Consider the following 22,109-nt stretch of genomic DNA (forward strand, 5'->3'; position numbering starts at 1 on the left):
AATTTCAATTTTGTTATTAGTATAGCATTTAAAAATATGATAACCGTCCTAAAAAAAAAAAAAAAAAAAAAAAAAAAAAAAAAAAAAGGAAAAAAGTCTGGGTTAAAAAATGAGAGACTACCGGACGCAAAAGTAGACGGACCGTGAGAAGTAACAGGCTCCAGGAGATGGCAGCAAGGTGACACCAAAGATGAAAACTGACATTAAAACCCAGAGAAGAAGAAGCGTCCCGAGTAAACACATTACTTCCGTTATCATGGAAGCAGTTGTTGGTGAGATTGTAGTCCCCGAGGATCTGGAGGTAATTTCTGACGTTTCCCTCATGTCTGTTTGAAATAATCCCCAAACAAAAAAGAAATATTTAGCCGCCCTTACGATCAGTCCCAAGCGAGGTTTATCGTGCAGACGCGTTCACGTGTGTATTATTCTGATTTGTAGAAATTCGAGAGGAAATACAAGGCAGAGGTGTCAAAGGGCTCTGTTTCTGAAGACACACAGTTCGAGTACGCGTGGTGTCTGATCAGGAGCAAACACCCGGAGGACATCGAAAAGGGAACAGTTCTGCTCGCTGGTAACTGAAGCCCTTTCAAGCCGTTTTAAACATTGTGCAACATCACTGGAAGCAGTCAGAAGCCCAACGAAAGTCCGTTTATTTGGGAAAAGGGAAAAACGAAAAGTCTTGTTGTATAAGAACAACTGAGGCAAAAACATAAATAAATAAAAAATTAAAACCTCATTGCAGAACATCTGAATTCCTGATTTTATTAAATCAAATATGCAAACGATACATTTTTTATATATATTTAATAGATTAAAAAAATATTGATAATTAAGCTTCCAGTGCAAACACAAACAATAATCCAATTAAACAATAAAAATATTAAAAGAAAAGGTCAGTGCTGTTATTGCAGTAACTTATTGTGGCCAAGTTAAATTTCTTATATTTAATATTTTTATGGAAGCGCCCTCAAGCCATGTCTGTTCTCTTTTATTTGGACAGCTACTGGTTTTTATCAACTTCATGTATTCGTGTCCTTTCAGTTAGTTGCAAGTACGTTGCTTTGCAATTTGAGTACATTGCATAAAAATGTTGACCTTCACTAAAGAGAGTTTTAAAAGCAGAAGCAATTCTATGGCTTTCATGAAATGGTTTTCTGTTAAAATGAGTGCTCTTTGAGTTCAGACTATTGAAGTGTCCACGTGAAATTCACAAGGTGTGACCGAGTCCCCATTGTGTAACATTTAGTACATGCCACGCTAAACCTAAATATAGTAATACCGTGTGAAGTGGTGTAGCCTTTCAGCAAGAATGTGTTTATTGTTTAAACCTATGTTGTAATGAGTGGTGTAAATGGCTTCCTGTCCATACCATACTTGTTCAATTTCTTATCATTTCACCCAGCAGCTATCCAATGAGCCGTCTAATCACATTAGTTCAGTAAACATTACGGAAAGGTTATTTTGCAACTTCACAGTAGTTTAATGTCACAGAGATTGTTATCTGGGTTCTACATGACAACTGTACTTTCTTATCTTATCTGATAGGAGGGACAATGAAAGGTCATAAATGTTATTGTTTGATTTGTGTGGAGGCGGGCTTTCTTTAGTTGAAGTGAAGTATATTAGGTTAAAGCAAAGTAATTACTGCAGTGACACATTCGTAGTTCTCTATCTTGTTGAGTGATTTGTATTCACCCCTAGGCAAAGTGAAATAAAAGACGTGGGCATAATGAATAGGACACGGGGTCAATGAGCCTGGCCAAGATATTCTGACCATGAAAAGATTAAGGGTAAAAGTTCTGCCCACCTGTAGCTCCCTGAGCTCTTGTTAACACACACACACACACACACACACACAGACAGTACACACAGGAACACAAGCTGGACACACATTACATTTAATAGAAAGTTTGCCACTAAACTATAGTTGGATCAGTGATGTGACAAAACTCACTTACAAAATGTAATTTCAATTTATATATATATATATATATTTAACAGGATATATAATATAATATTATAGATAGCACCCCTGCAGACAAGAGAAAGAGACATTTGAAAAATTCCATGAATTGCACCAGAATTCTGTTAAAATGTAACATTTACATAATTTTGTCTTGCTAATAATTCCAAATATGAAAATGCTTTATCTTTCACCAGAGCTTATCCATACGGATACCAAGAATGACCAGCGGGATTATTTGTTTTACCTGGCTGTTGCCAACTACAAGCTCAAGGTTGGAGTTTTGAGGTTTTTGTTGGAAACTTATATTGGAATCATTTTGCTCTAATTCTCCTCATTTACACTAATTCCAGGAATATGAGAGAGCTCTGAAATACATCAGGACTTTACTGAGGAATGAACCAGGAAATTCCCAAGCTGAGGAACTGGAGAAACTTATTGATAAAGCCATGAAGAAAGGTGAGCTTAAGTGTTATTGTTTCGTATAACGGAAGTCAGTTTCTTTATTCAAGAGCGTAGTAATAATGGTAGCACTTTATTTTAAGTACAAAAACTGTTGGGTACTAACTCTGAACCTACTCCTAAACTTAACCCTACCTCATTACCTCAAGGTCGATTGAAAGTACACTGTAAACATATATATATATATATATATATATATATATATATATATATATATATATATACGCTGTAAGTGTGCTTAAAGCTATTTATTTATATAGCACATTACACACAGAATGACCAGTACGTGACCAGTCAGTGTTCAGAACTGTGTCCTTACCTTGACCTGATTCACAAACGGGAAGTTTAGGGAGGTTTTCACTGGAAATTTAAGCATCTTGCTCCATCAAAATGTGACGTCTTTAACATAAAGAAGGAGTCCCAGCTAGTAGGCTATATAGTGTGTGATGCTGCAGGTGGTGGATCATTAATGGCCTTTTCTCACAGTAGATGGAATGAATAAATGTATCGTTTTGATGGCAGATTTAAATCCAGAAAGGATTATGTGTTTATAAAACACTAAATCATTAGAGTGACTGATATGAGTTATTGTATAATGAATAAATACAGCGTTATCTAAACTGGTTCAAAAAGCTGAGTGCGTGGTCAAAAGGGTGTTGCTTATGTGTGTGTAGATGGAAAGGGGAAATAAAGTGCTGCTAAGTAAAAGTCGTGTTTATTTAATGGTTAAAGATGGCAGCGAATTCTAAAGTTTTGCCAAAATGTGATGAAACAAGGCCATAGGAGTGTTGGAAAAATTTCCAGTCTCAATGCAGGTTACTGAACTCAATTAAAAAAAAAACAAGCCCTCACTGTTGCCTTGGAGCTTGAGGGGAGAGCTCGTGAAACAGCGATGGAAATACCTGTGGAGGATTTAGACAGTAATATTGGTATGGTGATGCTGATGGCTAAGATGGGCGATGTGTTTCTAAAAGAGAAAAGGACCGCACATATCTTATTTTTTGCTGGAATAATGAAGAATAGTTTGATTTCCGTGGCGGACTACATAATTGATGTTGAACAGCGATACAATCGTTTGAAAAAGTATAATAGAACACTTCCTGATGCTATGCTGGCGTTTAAGCTATTGGACAGCTATTGGACTATTGGCAGAGTGCTGACGTTTTCATCCATGAAGTCGGCTCTTTAGAGGTTTTTTGGAGGCTTGTCAAATGGAATACAAGTGAACCGGTATGTGGCATTTTTCACTGAACAAAGACCAAAAGGAATAGGAAAACAGAATGTAATGTTTCAAATTGGACAATTAAAGAAGCCATTAACAGGGACTAATCCATTGGGATCATTAGGATCAGCAATTATTGACACTGCTTGTACCTGTACTGTGTGTGGGGAGAAATGGCTGGGAAACTCTACTGATGACCTCTCTCAAGATCAAGAGAACCGGTTGATGCAATCTGAAATCTGAAACAGTTCCAGACCATTTTCGGTTCAGTGATGGCAATTTGGTATATTCCACAAAAAATGTCAAATTACCAAATAAAATAGGACTGACAAAATGCCTAATCGAAACAGCAGTTGTCAAGGTCGACACTCTCACTGAATAAATCATCACTGAAAAAAGAAGGGACCATTTTGGACGTGGAAAAGGACAGTGCAGTGATGTTCAAACAAATCTATTCCTCCTAAATTTACTAGTTCTGGACATTACTTTGTCGATATCAGACGCTAACAAAGAACACACTCAAGAGAAAATATGTCTCCAGGTGACAAATGCAAAAGTACAAGAGGACAAATTCAAAGCCTGCTGTGGGGTTGCTTTTGGCTTCAGAATATAACGAGACAGTGGCGGTGGATCTACATCGACCGCTTCACACAAAGAATTCATCTGAAATCATCAACTCCTTCATTCACACTTGGATTTGTGTTCATGGATACAGTCCCTGGAGCAACAGACTACTCTAAAAGACATGGCAACAGTCACAGAGAAAATCCTGAAGGTCAAATGCCATTGCCTGGGCCCTTATGGCTATGAACGGTATGGTAAATGTTCATGGCTACAGTCTATATCAATTAGTGTTTGGAAAAAATCCTAACCTTCCTTCTGTATTAGTTGATGTACATCAGCACAGTTACACTGAAAACCTACAGCCTGTTGGGTTGCAGGTAGCATTTGCTGAGGGATGCCTCTCTTTTAATTAGACTGAAAAAGAGCAGCTTAATTCAAAAATACAGTAAATTTCCACACCAGTGTTGTGACTGACAGACACATCAAAAGAGACTAAACTTATGGACTGCAGACTCTGACTAAAGACATTTGTGACACTAATGTCTTCTTTTTTAAACAATTTTTGTAGGTTTAGCATCACATTATAGGCTTAAAAAATGCACAAGTTTCGATTTCAGTTGAATCTCCACTGTACATTTTACTTATCTCCCTCATTGGACACACCACGTTTAGCTGATAAGTTGAATCACACGTATGATGAGGGACATAAAATGTTAAAAAAAACCCTGGTATATAGACCATATGAATCCTTCATGCATGCCGATTGAACAGAGAACCTAACGTGCTTCTCATTGTTTTGTTTTCTAGATGGGCTGGTTGGAATGGTGATAATTGGTGCCATTGGACTGGGTTTGGCTGGATTGGCTGGTCTGATTGGTTTAGCTGTGGCTAAGAAATCTGCATAAAAGGATGTTCTGAGCAAAAGCATGATGCCTTGCACATTAGAAAAGTATTAAACCCTCTTTGGGTTTGGAGTCATCATGACACTGACGTAGAATCCATTAATTCGCTTGATGCTAATTTTTCCTCCAGGTAAAAACAATGCTTTTAGTCAGAAAAATCTCACACTTATAGCAGAACAGAAAAAAAGTGTAAATGAAAGGGATTTATTGATAGAGAAATAATACATAGTATTTAATAGTTTTATTATTATAGTTAACTTATTTGTATTTGTAATAGTTTTTTTCTTATTTATATTTGTACAAATGTACTGTACTTCACTGGCTGAGTGGCTGACTGATATAAAATGTTTAGTTGAAAACATTTGAATACAAATAGTGTTTTTAATAAGAGAGGAAGGAAGTCATCCAGGAAACAAATCTCTTTTTGGGAATGAAATTTGAGATTGAGGTAAAGTTCCGGCAAGCGTTGTGTTTTATTCAGTCTTTGGCAAGTATGGGCTTGAATGTGTGGCTTCTTCACAGCTGGACAAAACTCAATGAGAACAAACACCATGCTTTCCCTCATTCACACACGAGATTTCTCAGTGCCAGTGCTTTGATTTATATGTATCTTGAAAGGATTTGTTATTGTTTTTTGAACTCTTTTCTTCCAAACATCTGTCCACTCCTCCTTTGCTGAAGTTAAAGTTCACATCGTCAGGGGAGCATTTATTGTGGTGTGACAAAGGCAGATCCAGTTATTTATTAAGTGCGCGCCTGAATGCTTTCAAAGCCTATAGCCTAGTAAAAAAAAACAATAAGATAGTGGAGGGGTGTCTAATTATCAGTCTGATAAAACATCAAAGGCTCCTCTCTTTATTTTAATAGAATGATAGCCGGTTCAGCTGGATTTGCATAAAGAGTGAAACTCGTCATACAGTAACATCAACTATAATTTAGCATTATTAATTCATTATATATATATATATATATTGAGGAAAGTCCCTATCATCAAGTCCTTGTCATAAAAAATGGAAAAAGGGCCTAGTTTATGATATGTCAAGTACTGATTAACTTGAACTTTATTGAACTGATTGAACTGGCCTAAAATACTCAATAAAATCAGTTTAGTGAAATTAGTATCATCTTAATATTACCTTTTAATTTTTTTTCTCAACATCTAAATCATCCAAAACTACCTTGTGGTTAATAAATATATATAAAAAAATTTAACTTAAAATTCTTATTAATGGACATCACTTTTTTTTTAAATTAAACTCATGATTTTGGATGATTATGGTAAATAAACACTTGTGCATTTCTCATATATTTTGCTATATCTCCCCATCCTGTTCACAACAACATTATGCTTTCCTCACTTCCCTGATGGCTTGTTTAACAGTATTATCTGATGAGTGACCCCAGTGTTATTTCTTTCTGCGTGACTCACTGAAGTTTGTAAACTGAAATAACCAACCCCACCCCATGGCAACAAAAGTCAAAGATACGGGTAATACAGCTGTAAAAAGATTGCTCTCTAATCTCTGTCTTTTAATAGACTTATCCTCAAAGTAAACTCAACGGTGCGGTAGACATCAGTTAATGGGTTTTCAGAACCCCACAATTTTAAAAGAAATTTTGGATTTTAAGTCTATAGTTATGAATTAATCCATTTATCTGGAACGTTGCTATAAACCAGTATATATTTGCTGTAGGCTGTGGTTCTTTGGATAAAGGAGTCTGGTAAATGTAGGTTTTTCAGTGAAGTACCGTATTTATAACTTCTGGCAGCTACTGGGTGTTGGATCAAACAGCTTAGTCATAGACTGCAGCACAATAAAATCATAAACGGCCCCCAATGTTCATTACGAGGTTAAATTCCATTTATTGGCGCTACATATAATTGAAGTGATCACTACACATAGCTCACAGTGCTATTATAAAATTCATGGCGATGTATACAAATCGATTTTGTTAATTAATTATTGTACTTGTCTGATTTAAGCAAAGCTGAGCTTGCGTTTAACGAGTAACACGGATAGACAAGTAGCGTGTATGTCCTGGAAGTTTGTGCGCAACAGACAACAGACTGATCTCCAGCCGCGCGGGACTCATCGGGAAAGAAGAAGATCCACAGATATGAAAGATATATTAGAAATCGTCGCGCTTCTCTTGGGGTTTCTGGCGTGCGGGTCTGCTGTATTATCATTGCATTATCACTCGTGGAAAGTGTCTACGGACGACGACAGTGTCATCATCACCTCCGACATCTTTGAGAACCTCTGGATGTCCTGTGCAGATGACTCCACCGGTACTTTCAACTGCTGGAGTTTTCAGTCCATGCTCGCCTTACCAGGTAAAATGCCATAACTGTATCAATAACTGCTGCTACTGTCGCCAGTGCTAGCCTGTTTATTAAAAAGCGTTGCAGCTGAAATGTTGGAAACAAAAAGAAAAGGTTGTTTATGAGCAAAACGTTACAGCCCATTTAAGAGCGAAATATTGCTTTTATACAGTTCTATAAACAAGGAGTCATTTCTACCCTTTAAGACAAAAACTGGTCGGTTATTTTTTTATATTCTTCTTTGAATAAAAGAAACCCCCCAAAAGGTGCTTTGCCTGTTGCGCGTTGCGCAGGCTGAAAGCAAGCATAGAAACACACACACACACACACAGATTTACATCAATACATTACTCAGAGCTGTGTACCTTTGTGTACATTCACAATATCAACAAAACGTTATGCTTTTATAAAACAATATAAACGTTCTTTAAGAAAATTCTATAATTTTCTATAGGAGCGCTTCACAATGAAGCACCGAAACATAAATATATCTATATAAAGCTTTAAATTACTATTTTGTTTGCTGCAGTGTTCAAATGTTAAGCGATAGAGAGAGATTTAATGAACTTCTTGCATAAACAGCACTGACAGTGTCATATAAAAGTATGTGAACGCCTGCTGCTCTGAACGTGCTTGGATCTGAACACAACGTATCTTTACACATTTGATGCTCTCTAAAGAGTGCTGTATCGGGACGCGGGAAGGGGAATTGTTAAGTGAAGTCGTTATTTTTGTTTCCTTTGCACACAAGAAGTATTCTCCTAGCTTTATAACATTCCTGTTGAGCGCCTGCCCTCTCCCTCAGAAACACTGTATATCTTATCCGCTCCTTTTCCCGCGCTCAACATCCCAGAAGAAACGCTCACAAAAACATGTGCTATTTAGGCTAAGCACCAACTTTCACAAACCAGGGGGATTTAACAGAAAGACAGCATTGTCTGGTAGAATACGGCCAGTCTCTTCTTTATCACTAAAAGCTCAGACACGAAACATTTTATTGTTATTAGTTATTGTTTGCTTTTTTAATTCTCCAGCACCCATAATATACATTATACATTATTTAATAGGCATTAAATCAAATATATATTTTTGATGGGGTTCTCCTGGTAAATTTGCATTACGGGCTGAACATCCAACAGTGGATTCAACAATATTTTATTCATATTTTAATATTTTAATAATTTAATATTTTAACCAGCTAAATGTTTGAAGATAGAGACAGACGCAAAAGGGTGATTTATAGAATTGATTTACTGAAGGAAAAAACACCAAAAAAGGGCCCTTTGGAGTGAAAGGGGAAAAAGCCTGGTCCTCCTGGGGTGTTAAAAAAAAAAAAAAAAAAAAAAAAAAAAAAATATATATATAGGGGTGTTATATATATATATATATAAATATATATATATATATATATATATATATATAGATTATTGGGGAAAATAAGTGCTCTGACCAGGATAACTGCATAAAACAGTAGTAGAGGTTTTTTTAAACCATAGTATAATATATTAACTTTAAAAAAGCAAAATAGTCAAACATTATATAAATATTGCATATAGGAAACAAATGGAAAGCTGTTTCTTTGAAAAGATAACTTTTACTTGAAAGAACAAATGCTCTGAGCATAATGTTAAACAAAACAGTATTCAATAACTGAAACTTTCAGAAAAAGCAAAACAATTTAACAAACATAGGCTATTATAGATAAATGGTATAAAGATAACAAATGGTATCTGAAATTGTATAACTTCTTTAAGTAGCTCTTAATTTAAAAAAAAAGGCAAAACCGCAAATTGGTTGCTTTTACCAGACACTCCGCATCTTTTTGCAGAAACGATTGTGTCCTTTGCCATAGCTACTTTCATTACAGAGACAAGATGCTGGTCCGTGAGGGGAGATGTGGGATGTCTTAGTTCAGCTTCATTATGGAGAGCATTTGAAACACAAAGTCTCTCATTTCAGTGATCAGCTGCTTTCGGCCCCAGAAGTTTTACATTAAGAGCGTGAGGTGTTCCTTTATGTCACTGAGCCATTTTTCATCCTCAAGCTCATGGATGACCTTTTGTTTGCTTTCCATGAAACGAGCAATCTCAGTCCAGATATGTGTGGTATGGCACATCCTAAAAGTGCTCTAAACTGCCTGTGATTCAATCCCTGTGAACGAATAAAGTCTCCTATTTTGTTCACACCTGTCATTACATGTCCCATGTCCAACACCTTTCCACAGAAGTCCTCCTGGTGAATGATGTCCATCCTGTCTGTATTTTCATCAATAGCCAATGAATATGCAAGAATATTCTTAGGATTTTCTTTAAGCTGGATCTATGTGACATGTATAGAAATTCATTAAATATAACTAAATGGCGCTTGGTATTCAGAGCAGAATAAATTTCAGTCAGCATAGTGTTACAGGGAAAGGCTGATGTTAGCAAATGCTTGCCTTTTGTCCAGGCACACAACGCCACATACCTTTTCAAGAGCTTTTTAAAAATTCCCCCTCTTTGAAGGGCCTGAATGCTCTTGCTATCTCCTCTGCAATTATGAAGCTTACCTCTACAGGTCCCTCACTTCGACTAATCATGCGAGTAAACATAGGACTCTCTGCATCTATCAAGACCAACAGAGCACTGAGGATGCAGTCTCAGGCCGCACTGCACTCCACCACTAGATGATGAAGTTTGTGCTTTAGTTCTTTGACTGCAGACCCCTGCATGTTAGGTCAGGAAAACTCTATATGAGATGACATCATGTATCGGAAATCAACATCCAGTTTTGTAACAGAAAGTCATATTTTGGTTTGAAACCCCATAACATTTTCAGGAAGGTGAGAGAGGTCACATGATCCCATCCAAAAATTTGACAGATTTAAAAGAATTACAAAATATTATTATTTTCCATAAGAGTGTCACAAAATGAATTTCAGACATTTTTGAAGAGGGGGAGTGGTCATGGTGAAACATCCAATCATTTGGTAAACTGTGAAATTCATTAAATATAATGTCCTAATATGAGGACGCAGGTATTCAGAGCAGAATAAATTTCAGGCAGCGCTAGAGTAATGTTGTTTGTCTGTACATAGTATATCCTGCTCTTTCTTATGCGTAACGATCTGTGCAATCAGGTGAATTATATAAAGTACTTAAACATATTTCATTAATATGTTTCTGTAGCCTTCAATATATTTTTTTATTATATATGTTTATTTATTTTATTCCTTTTGGATGGATGGATAAACTTTTTGGTTTTTCTCTGCACTACAGGTGCATGGCGTGATGATTGTATATTGGTCTGCTCTTTGCACTGGTATTTGCTCATATAGAGCTTTGCTGATACCAGATGTGACATTTGATTGTAGCCACCGCTTACGTCCATATAGATAAATTCCATATTTAGTTTTTTTTTTATCATACGTTTGTTTAGTAAATGAGTCCCACTCTTTTTCTGTCCACTTGAGGTCCTCAGTTATAGCTGGCCACTCTCTTATCTTTGTTCAGCAGAGGCAGATAGACACGCTCATTTCACCTAATGTGCGTGTGATGCCTCAATTGTTGGTTCATCACAATTGATACCACTAATATTGTTTCTGCATGGGTAAATGCTTGTTGTAAGTCGTCTACTGAGTGGCTGGTCATAACCCAGCAAGACGAGAGCTGATCAAAGCACGTTTTTGTCCTGTCTTTATTCCACCATTCCACAGGTTGCTGGGAATGCTTAACTGTCAGACAATGCAGAAGTCCTGTATCCACTACAGTTCTTGGGAGCTTGTCTGGGATCAGCGCCACCTGCTGGAGGAGTGGAGCTCATTCCAAATAATCCAAAGACCATCTTGCTGTGGATCCCTGCATTGACTCCTTTCTGTTGTGTGCTTGTCATTAACGGTGGCTCGTTGGTTGGCGTGATGGTAAATGAGAGATGAAATCTGGTGATAAGTTTTACAAATTAAACCATACCAGCACATAGCAGGGCCGTTCTGATTGTACAACAATACTACTAGTCATACCCACCCATAACCAGCAGACGCACGAAGATCCAAGAGGAGCTTGGCAGAAAGATTCAAGCTACAAATCCCTACGCCATGTCCCCACCATCCAATCAATCAGTCAATCATTTTTATTTATATATCGCTTTTAACAACACAGGTTGCATCAAAGCACTGAACAATATAAAGCAGAACAATACAATGACAGGGATGTATAATGATGAGATTGAACAATTTGTTATTAAATGCAGAGACGGTCTCTGTAATCAATTCGACGGTAGTTGCTAGAAGTTAAGTGTCCCCAACAAAGCAAGCCAGAGGCGACAGCGGCAAGGAAACAAAACCCCATGCATACAGAATGGAGAAAAAAAAACCTTGGGAGAAACCAGACTCTCCTCTGACCGGACGCCCAGCACTTAACTTCCAGTTATATTTTAAACGCAGCTGTGTCAGATAGTGTAAATGACTTTGTGTGTGTGTGTGCATCAGGATCTGGTGATCGGTCCACAGAGCGCATCTAGGTGTTCTGGTCTCTGATGAACATAATCTCTGGGTTCTGATAGTGCTAGTCTGGATACAAACTGTGAAACAGATTAAGAAAGAAACAAGACTAATATTAGCGTAGATGCCATTCTTTTTACCATGTCACAAGTACATTGTGTTTTAGGACTAGTGTTCCCGGTTCCAGCTGATCTAATTAATGCAGCCTAAAAATCCTTTAACGGATTTGAATAATAAAAGTGTGTTGGTGTGTTATGTGTAGGCTAAGTTAAAAAGATGTGTCTTTAATCTAGATTTAAACTGACGGAGTGTGTCTGCTTCCCAAACAGAGTTAGGGGGATTGTTCCAGAGTTTAGGTGCTAGATAGGAAAAGGATCTACCTCCCGCAGTAAATTTTGATATTCTAGGTATTATCAAATGGCCAGGAGTTTTGAGAATGCAGTGCACGTGCAGGACTATAATGTGATAAGAGTACTCCAGTACTCCAGTACTCTTCCACTTCCTTTTCAGATTTATGCAAGTCCAAACAGTAAAGAGGACCAGATGCTCAGGAGGGAATTGCCATATCTCTCATGAGAGGGAGTTTAGAGTCCATGAAGGTCAGATTGGAGACTCCACTTCTGAGATTAGCTTTAACAGCTTTATGCAGACAAATTGAAGAGGGTCTACACCAGTGGTTTTCAACCTGTGGGCCGCGGCCCCCCAGTGGGCCGCAACGGTATTGCAGGGGGGCCGCCAGTTATTATCAATAGAAATAATAATATTGCTAATGTGCGTAAAAATGTGTAGTAATAATTAAATATCATAATTAATTAAATAACAAAAAATAATAATAAACTGTTACTATGCGTTCACTATTCCAGGTCGTTGATTGGTTTAAAAACAACCCGCCGATTTAGGCTATGTAACATATTTTTGCTGCATACATGCCAAAACAGATGTAAACATGGATAAATGGTTGACAACGGGATCGCTGAAAAAGGAAAATACTTCATCTACAAGTAAGCAGGACACAGAAAAGACTCAAAATAAACCTAAAAGAAGAAAATATAGCAGCGAGAAATTTTTTTGCAGGGGGCCGCGGAAACATATGTGTTTGGTTGTGTGGGCTGTGAGTTAAAAAAGGTTGGGAACCACTGGTCTACACAAACACTGAAATCATCAAAGGGATGCTAAAAATCACTAAACCTGGTCACTTCAAGGAGATGTTAATGGAAAGAGAGGACTGCTGCAGTCTCACTTAGGTGATGAGAGTAGCACTGAACTCTTCCAAACTGTTCCAAGGGGAAAATAAACATTCCGCAGCAATTTCTTTATCATGTTATTGGCCATAGACAAAAGATCCAGTTTGCTTCCATACACTGCACAGCTGATAAATGATGCTAAGACCATTCAAGAAGTTTTTCTTCAAACTGTTTGCCAGGGTATGGGGCCCAAGCACAGTAAACTTCGTCGCGAAGTTTAAACAACTTGTCGCTGCTGAAGATGTAACTGATGATATGCTTCTGAGCTTGTAAAGTTTTCAAGTGGGGAGAAGAAGAGACAGCATCGGCTGCAGACATTTCCACAACCTAAAATTATTTATGCTTGAAGTGCCTAGTTTGAAGGGGTTTCTGAAATTAAGGCATTAAGCTTACCAAGATACAATGGGACTCAGCACTCCATTCAAAGGCCCTTTCTGGTCAGTCAGTTACAGTTGGAGGCCTGTTGGGGTTTAATGTAATCTCAGAGTTAATGACAGGAACTAGCGATAAAGAAGGCATCCTTACCACTTTGCATTTCAATAGCACTGGAAATACACAAGACGACCTAGTAAACGCAGACACAGCTTGTGTGAGGGTATGGCCGCAAGATGCTACCATTTGGCCTGGTCAGGTTGCCAATGTAAAATGTAAAGTACCTCCTAACCTCAACAATTCTGACCCTACAGTTCTGTTTGAGCCAAGTGAAGAAACCTCACCCCTTGCCCAGCTTGACCTTGGAGACTTGACTGATTGAGGTTCAAAAAAGGGGGCAGTCATATAGGAGTCCCATTTGGGAGTCACACCAAGCATGATGTGACAATTTTAAAGATAACTCTACTTGGAGATATAGTAGCCATTGCTAAGGTTGAGTTGTTTAAGCAAGAGATACGGTACTTAGATGGTCTTGTGTTGGCAGATGGAGTAGAAATTAAAAAGATTCGGAGGCTGTGAGGGTACTTTATGACAAAACACCTTAGAATGTTGGAGAAGTTTGCTGTCTTGTAGGTTCGCTGTCTGTTACATTCAAGATAGATTGCAATAGAGGGCGCTATGGGAGTGCAGTGTGTTGTAAGTCTCTGCTGAGTGGCTAGTCATAAACCAGCAAGACGAGAGATGATCACATGCACATTTTCGTCCTCTTTATTCCACAGGTTGAGATTGTTAGCTTCACACCATGTGACCAGTTAAGACACTTTTTTGTGTTTTTCTGTAAGCGGCCTCATCATTGTAATAAAACCAATGACTGTGGTGTCAACTATGAAATTTATGACTTTGTTAGGATTGGTAGCAACACAGTTGTGAGTGAAAAGTGTGTACAGCCTGATGCCTTGCATGAGTTTACTTTACTCAGTAGGGTCTTTTGCACTGAAGGAAATTTTCATAGTACACAAACTAACTGTGAAACTATGTACTTATTGGCGTGTTTGCAACGCAGGTACAAGGAATGGTTTTAGTTCCAGAAACTCCCTTTTGGAAAAACTAAATTAGCTCGGACTGGAAAATAAAAGTGAGATTAGAGAAATTGTGCATTTACATTCCATCCCTGTTATCATGAAACCCATGACACACCTCAAATGATGAGGTGGTAAAGTATTTATTTAGTATTTACGATCTATTTTAGCACTAAAACTAGCTCCTAAATTAGTGAAATGGTAGTGAAGAGGACTCCTAAGTCAGTAGGGCCAAGCCATCCTAAAATGACTGTTGTCAGCAATCTGCCTTGGAACGTAAACATTTTAGAAGCATTTGATGATAATGAGCTTTAAAAAATGTATCACCTTAAGTGAGTAGATTTTTGAGGTTATCCCAAAATTTTCTAACCTTGTTTTCATCAACCAGTTGGGTAAGAAGCTGCTTTTGCATTCAGTTTGGTTTTCTTTTATGTTTATATGTCATACATTCAACCATGATTACTCTACAGTTATAAAAAGAATGTTTATATGCAGATCCACTTATTGTTTACGAGAAGCATAAATGCTGGCAATTAGACTATATACTTGTTTAATTAGAGATACTTAGCATGCATTTTAAAATGTTCATTTGAATGTGAAATGAACGTTTTTATATGAATATAATGTTATTATGTATAAGTCTCTGACAGAGTAACAAGTCTGCCATGCTTGTTCTGACCAACTGGGGAAAAAAGCATTACAATAAATCACGCCACCAAGGTTTAATGATTGGTTGGCTGATATCACATCAAACCGTGCATATTATTATTAATGTTATACATACATACTTTATACATAATACTTATACATACTTATGCATACATAATGTTTTTAATGTTAACAACATTTGAATTGCATGACTATGAGTATAGTGTTTATTAGCGTTTACATTTCAATTTCTGTACAGTCTAACCCAAAAGATAAACTATTCTCCCTTTGAACTTTTTGTTTTTAAAATACAGATCTTGAGTAGTGCTAGACAGTCTCTGAATTCAATCATGAAATGTAATCTTGTCATTATACGTTACTGGTACTGGTACTGGTAATCTGTAGTTTTAAAAGCACTATATAAATACTGTAAATGTGACTTTGTTTGATTTGTCTGTAATCAAAAGTTTAAATATTGATTTTGGATCATTTTTCTGAATAGGTTTTAAGAGAAAACTCTTAGCCAAAAACTTTTATTACTATTTACTGTATGAGAACTCTTAGTGTTAAGGTAAAATGTTTTGTAAATATACTCTCTAATATCAATTGACTTAAAATGATTTGCTAGATGTTCTCCCAGCAGAATCTTTTCAAAATGTCTTGCTTTTTCAACTTTGTTGCCCCGTGCCAACTTTTTTGAGACCTGTAGCAAGTATCAAATCTGAAATGAGCTGATTCAATGGATGAAAGGGTCAAATTTATGTTCTCTATGTTCTATTGTGACATTTCAAGAATTCTGTTGTAAGACACGATAGTAAGATCAAATTTAGGATAGTTTCTCCACAACATTTTATAAATGAGGCCCAAGATCTTGGTTATTATAGGCCTAATAATAATATGTTATACACTGTAAGTAAAAATATGGTTTGGGTTTGTCATAACAATTTTCTGAACCTCTGCAACCTTTTGCAACTATTCCTATTCAACTATTATTTTCTTTTTTCAGGTTATATCCAAGCATGTCGTGCCTTAATGATCACATCCATTGTCCTGGGCACGTTTGGACTACTGTCAACTCTAGTGGGTATGCAGTGCTCCAAAATAGGAGGGGAAAATTACAAAATGAAGGGTCGGATTGCTGGGGCTGGAGGTGTATTCTTCATACTTCAAGGTAAGAACATCACCACATGCCTCATTAAAAGATGACTGTCTTTGTACATGATATACTGTATAAGGAAGGTTGGGGTTAGTTTTCATGCTTTTTGATGAAAACAGGGCAGCAAATTATAGTTGACTCTATGAAATATGTGAAGTTTCATAGTTAGGTTCTCAGTTATATAGGTTCTTCAAAGTTCTCAAATATATATATATATATATATATATATATATATATATATATATATATATATATATATATATATATATATATATATATATATATATAATTCTGCTTACGTTGACTGCTTACGTTGACTTGGGTTCAAGGACCACAGCTGCAGAATTGCAGAAAATATTCAAACAGCACCTATATCACTACATGTTATTTGGGAGGGTTTGATCCTCCTACTCACCTGGATGATGTTGTTGAGTTTTGAGCACTTTGAGCTGGGTCACCGCACCTGCCCCCACTGCCCTAAACTCTGGAGATCCCCAGCCGTTGCATCTCCTGCCACAGTAGCTTCACCTGATCTTGAACCCATGCATCATAGGGGGTCTCTGCATGTATTGCGGCACAAAGGGACAAAATGTGCTGTAAAAGAAAGAGCTTGCCAGTAGGCCTTTATGAGAACTTTATGGATGAAGGCTGGGCTTAAGAGCCCTCTCATGGTCTACGTTCGTCTTGGATGGTAGCATCCTATCCATCCTATCGCTGTTTTTTTTTGTGTCCAGAAGATGGATGGTCTGCTTAGATTAAGCTTTACGTTTTTTGTGAAATTTAAAATATCAAAAGGATTAACAATGCAGATAACTTTTCACAGCCTTCTTTTATCATATTTACCAAGCGTGCTGATATTTTTGGCCTTGACTGTAAATACAGATTTGTGCTGTCAAACAATTAGTTGTATACATTAATATATTTAAATATATGTAAATATTTTCAAAATATATAATATATATTGTATATGTGTGTATTTGTACACAGTACACACAAGTATATTATGTAAAAAAACTTTTATTTTGGATTTGATTATTCTAATATTCAGAACCTGATTTTGCAACATTTTTGTTGACCCTGGAACAAACTTGTGATTAGCCAATCAGATTTGAAGAACCATTTTGTAGTTTTTGTGAAGTTTAGGCTTAGTTTTTGATGCTTGTAAAGCAGTGTCATTCATCTACAATTTCCTCTGATTTTAGGTATTACTCATGGGTAAGGTTAGGTTTAGGTGTAGAGATATGGTGAATACTAAATTATTTAATTAAATCAACAAAATATGTTCAAAAAAACCTCAATACTTGGTTATTTGGCTAAAGCTGCGGTCCATAACTAGTTCCTGGTTGATCTAATTAATCCTTTAACGGATTTGAATATTAGAAGCCAATATTTAGGGATCAGCAGACAGAAGTGGTGATGAGTGATGGTTTTAAGAGTGATTACGGATCTAGGTGATAAGGTAGTGGCATCCACCTTAGGTTCTTAAATGTGAATTCAGTTCATGGCAGGACATTAGTGTCTACAGTCATTCACATCATTACTGTCGTGTCTGTGATATAGCTAGTACTTTAAAGCAGTACAAGACGAGGTCTTCAGCTGTTTTTTACTTCACAGAACGTCTGCCGGAAAAGACAGGCATGAACAAACAATCTTGAATGTATACAGAACAGACATACCTAATAGAACAATGATGTCTGTCCTGCTAACGATACACAAGACTTCTGGTCTGGCAGTGTTTGGGAAAGGAGACCATGGGCCATTTTTATAATGGATGTCAATGGAGGAGAGGCTTCATTATACTGAATAAACAGTTTATTAGAGGAAACAGCTCATCATTTAATGAATCAGCAGCCTGCTAATCTTCAACATGTTGTACACTAAACAATAGTTTACCAAGAGTGTCGCACAGCTGACTGAAAGTGATGTGGAGGCTGCAATGTGATCCCTATTTATCTACATGGTGTATTTTTCTAAAGTACACAAACCTCAAACATAGCAATTTTCCATGATGCAATGTATTAATAAATGGAATAAATTATGGGCCAAACTTAATTTAAAAAATTGTGGTTTAACAGTATTTTTTAAAGAGAAAATATTTAGTAACAGAAAGGTAACTAGGTCAAAGCAATGAATATCCTATTATATTAGTACACAGGTTTGACAACACGTGAGGTGTTAATATCTGCACTGATATAGGAAAAGTTTTGAACATTGACTAGTGAGGCCAAATCATATTTAAATCTAGTGTTCTGCACTAGGTATTTGTTAGGGTTATGTTTAGAGGTAGAGGGTTATCAGATAAGATATTACATTTTATAAATATAAAAATTTGATTTGATGTTAAACATATTTCATGTAGTGTTATAAATAAGCTATATTTTCAGTGTTTTAGATAGTTTTTGATATTTTTTATTAGATTATCATTAGATTACTTAATTTTAGTAACAATCTAAATACTTTGGAATATTTAAAGTAAGGGGAATAATAACTTTGATGTCTTGTTTTTATGCTAACCACCTCTAAATGAAAATGGGTGGCATGAATACATTTAAAACAATTATAAATGCATAAATAATGCTATGGGATTAATACTTTCAATAAGTGAAAGATGAAAGAGTTAGGGAATTATTCGATTCATTCAAAAAGACTGATTCATTCAAGAATCTAGCAGGTGGTTTTATTAATGTAATTGAATCACTTTCAGCAGATTCATTCACTAAGCAGATGTTGCTCACAGACTATTCTGATGTGGATTCATTTTAAAAGCAGTAGTTATTTGCGTTAAGCAAAAAGCCATTAGTCCTATGTACACAATGTTAGCATTCTCTTTGCAACAAGTGATAGTAATAAATGGATTAGGTTCAAATCTCCTCACCATGTCTCAAATAGGCCTCTTTTCTAATGAATCAATCCCAACCAGATGTGCTCTTAGCTCTTTTAATGTTACTTGCTCATTAGCTGTGCTAATTAGTATTTTCCTCTCGAAGCAGGAAGATGGAAAGCAGTAAGAGTTGGTTAAAATCATCTGTTTTATGCTAATATTATCTGTTAATACGATTGAATGTATAAATGTCCGTAGGCACACGGGAAGGACTGTATCTGTGTAACTGTGTCTGGTTAATGCCTCAGATAGAGATAATGTGCAGTGCGTTGCAATGAGTATTAACTGGGGTTCTAGCTTCATTAACAGCATTAATCTTAAATGAGACACCTATCTGTGATGCAGGGCTCTCTTATACTGCATTTCTGTGTAATATTCATGGCTTTTATAGCCGTGGCATCATCATCATGGTATTAAGAAGGGTTGCATTGGTTTATGTAGGCCTCGGTAGGAGATGTACGGCGCGCAACTGACAAATTGACAGATTCTAGTTTACATCTTGCAATATAAACCATCTGAGGAAAAAAGGCACCGCAATAAACTGCGCTACACGTGCTGATGTCACATCAAACCTTGCATATTTTGTTCTAAAATTGTTACCGTTACCTAGATCGGCAAAAGGTGTATATCGGCCATCTAACTACTATTTACACACCTATTGTTAAAGAAAATGCTGCTATTTTAGTGTAAACAGAATTTATTATTTGCATATTTAGTGTAACTAGAGGCCTATCACTTTTTCCAATTAGTGTAACTGCAAAAATGTAATTGATCAGTTAACAGATTATAGCCGATTCAGTCAAATATGTCAAGTTGATCAGTTATGAAACAAGTAAAAATTGGGCAGCGTTGCATCGTTTACTATTATGAGGCTTATTAACATGCCTTTGTAAAAAGAACTGTCCACATTTGTAAGGTAACAGCCTCGACGGCTGCGTTGAATTAATGTTTGTGTTTGTCGTGTGACAATTTAGCATACTACTTTGAAACATTTAGTGCTTATTATATACTCTTTTGCACACTATTCCTTAAAAATAGTAGGCAGTATGCGCTGTGTAGTGGGTAATAAGCAGTAAGCCATAAACAAGTATACAATATCGAAACACAGCCAATGTGTTAAAGGGAAGGTGTATAAATATCAGTAGATGACATGTGGTGAAATATAAAAGTGCAACTAAAGGGGAGGACTTCAGTAATACTGCTATTTTCAATCAGTGTAAATAGAGTCCATAGCTGTTTGCACTTGGTGTAAATAGCCTCCATCTTAAAATAATCGACTCTGAGAGACTTAGATACTCCTTAAAACTTAAACATGGCTTTATGTCTTAAATAACACCAGAATACAGAGCATAAAGCGATAAAATGTCGAAAATAAAATGTAACCCACCGTCGTGATTTTTCTTCTTTCCCATAGGAGGTGTGTTTTTGAGGTAATTTCAGTACAGATTTACAGAAGGCGAATGTTACACTGAAAATGCACAATAACACACTATTCACGACATATACTGTACGAAACAATAATAATAATATTGTAAAAACAAATGAATTTACTAGCGTTGTTTGCTAGCTTTGAATAGTACTCTTCCTGATCATCCAAAGAACGAGAAAATGCCGCCGTTATCGTAAACCTGCATTTTAGTCTCGGCTATCTACAAAAAGTTCATAATATAAACATCTTTAAAAGGCATACGATGGATTGTCTAGAAAAGGAGAAGCATGTGATTAAACCTTTTGTTTTAAAACGTTCTACTCATCTTTCAGGTCTGTGCACGATGATCGCAGTGTCTTGGTACGCCTTCAACATCACTCAGGAATTCTTTGACCCACTTTATCCGGGAATAAAGTAAGTGAAATAAGAAGTCTTTATCTTAATATGAAGACTATTATTATTAAGACTCAAAAAATCCTTTTCTTTTTTTTTTTTTCCCATTTCATCATATTTATGAGAGGTTTCTAATTAAGCAATATCCAAAAAGCTGGAACACTGTTTTAAACAAAATTGGCTTGTCTTGTAAGGTGACGTAAGGTCAGATGTGTGTTCATGTCTTCAGGTATGAAATTGGAGAAGGGCTGTACATCGGATGGGGTTCAGCTGCCATGGCTTTATGTGGAGGCAGCTGCTTGCTGTGCTCCTGTAGATTGCGCAGCCCAGAGGAAAAAAAGTGGGTTTAGTGTGCAACACATGCCCTTCTTTCACTAAACATTTCAGTAACCATATTAGTAACCTGCTAAGACAGTTTGACAGCAGGTCACATCACTTGTTTGTTTTAACAATCTTTTTTTCCCATTTTGTTCAGATTACATCTTGAGAACTTCAGATCATACTGCTACCAGCCTCAATCCAGCAATACTGTTCAGACGGCCTCCACGACATCCAACATCCCTTCCAGTCAATATGGACTCAATACATACGTGTAAGAAACCTACTGAATACCTGGAATCCAAAGTCAAGTTACTTACGGAACAGAACACACAATGCAAGACCCAATGCAATATGGTCAGCGTCAAACATCAGATTTCTAATGTAAATATTCTGTAAGGTTTATTGGACAATTGACATATGTAAATAGATTATTGGATTTTTTTACGATAAGTATTTTTAATAAATGGTTGTGTACAAGAACTTGAAAAAAAAAAGTCTTTTTAAAAAAAAAAAAATTTGAAAAGACGAAAACTTGATTTTCTGATGCATGTTTTTTTTTCAGTATTTTACTTTCTACATGTCAGTGAATTTTTATGGGTATATTAGTCAGTTATTGACAGGACAAAACATCTGATTCATTATAACGTGTGAATGCTGTTAGACCCGCCTCTGT

At 36.4% G+C, this 22,109-nt stretch overlaps 2 protein-coding genes across 2 annotated transcripts; both read left to right on the forward strand.

The window, feature by feature from the left end:
- The first annotated feature begins 179 nt into the window (after positions 1-179).
- Positions 180-5,824, forward strand: LOC122344777 (mitochondrial fission 1 protein-like). The gene is made up of 5 exons (XM_043238344.1): positions 180-301; positions 439-571; positions 2,161-2,237; positions 2,317-2,422; positions 5,019-5,824. The coding sequence occupies exons 1-5, from the start codon at positions 191-193 to the stop codon at positions 5,114-5,116; spliced, it is 525 nt and encodes a 174-aa protein (XP_043094279.1). The 5' UTR covers positions 180-190; the 3' UTR covers positions 5,117-5,824.
- Positions 5,825-7,006: 1,182 nt separating this feature from the next.
- cldn15b (claudin 15b) lies at positions 7,007-21,930 on the forward strand. The gene is made up of 5 exons (XM_043240469.1): positions 7,007-7,448; positions 16,263-16,427; positions 21,055-21,136; positions 21,345-21,455; positions 21,591-21,930. Exons 1-5 carry the CDS (start codon positions 7,148-7,150, stop codon positions 21,709-21,711), a joined length of 780 nt encoding a protein of 259 aa, XP_043096404.1. The 5' UTR covers positions 7,007-7,147; the 3' UTR covers positions 21,712-21,930.
- Positions 21,931-22,109: the final 179 nt, after the last annotated feature.

Source organism: Puntigrus tetrazona, chromosome 5 (assembly GCF_018831695.1).
Source record: "Puntigrus tetrazona isolate hp1 chromosome 5, ASM1883169v1, whole genome shotgun sequence".
Classification (NCBI taxonomy): domain Eukaryota; kingdom Metazoa; phylum Chordata; class Actinopteri; order Cypriniformes; family Cyprinidae; genus Puntigrus; species Puntigrus tetrazona.

Bases quoted from the DNA above. Each gene is read 5' to 3' on its own strand.
- LOC122344777 (XM_043238344.1), top strand. From the start codon at position 191: ATGAAAACTGACATTAAAACCCAGAGAAGAAGAAGCGTCCCGAGTAAA. The intron at 302-438 runs GTAATTTCTGAC...TCTGATTTGTAG, and splicing joins TAGTCCCCGAGGATCTGGAG to AAATTCGAGAGGAAATACAA. The intron at 572-2,160 runs GTAACTGAAGCC...ATCTTTCACCAG, and splicing joins GGGAACAGTTCTGCTCGCTG to AGCTTATCCATACGGATACC.
- cldn15b (XM_043240469.1), top strand. From the start codon at position 7,148: ATGTCCTGGAAGTTTGTGCGCAACAGACAACAGACTGATCTCCAGCCG. The intron at 7,449-16,262 runs GTAAAATGCCAT...TTCTTTTTTCAG, and splicing joins GTCCATGCTCGCCTTACCAG to GTTATATCCAAGCATGTCGT. The intron at 21,137-21,344 runs GTAAGTGAAATA...TCATGTCTTCAG, and splicing joins CCACTTTATCCGGGAATAAA to GTATGAAATTGGAGAAGGGC.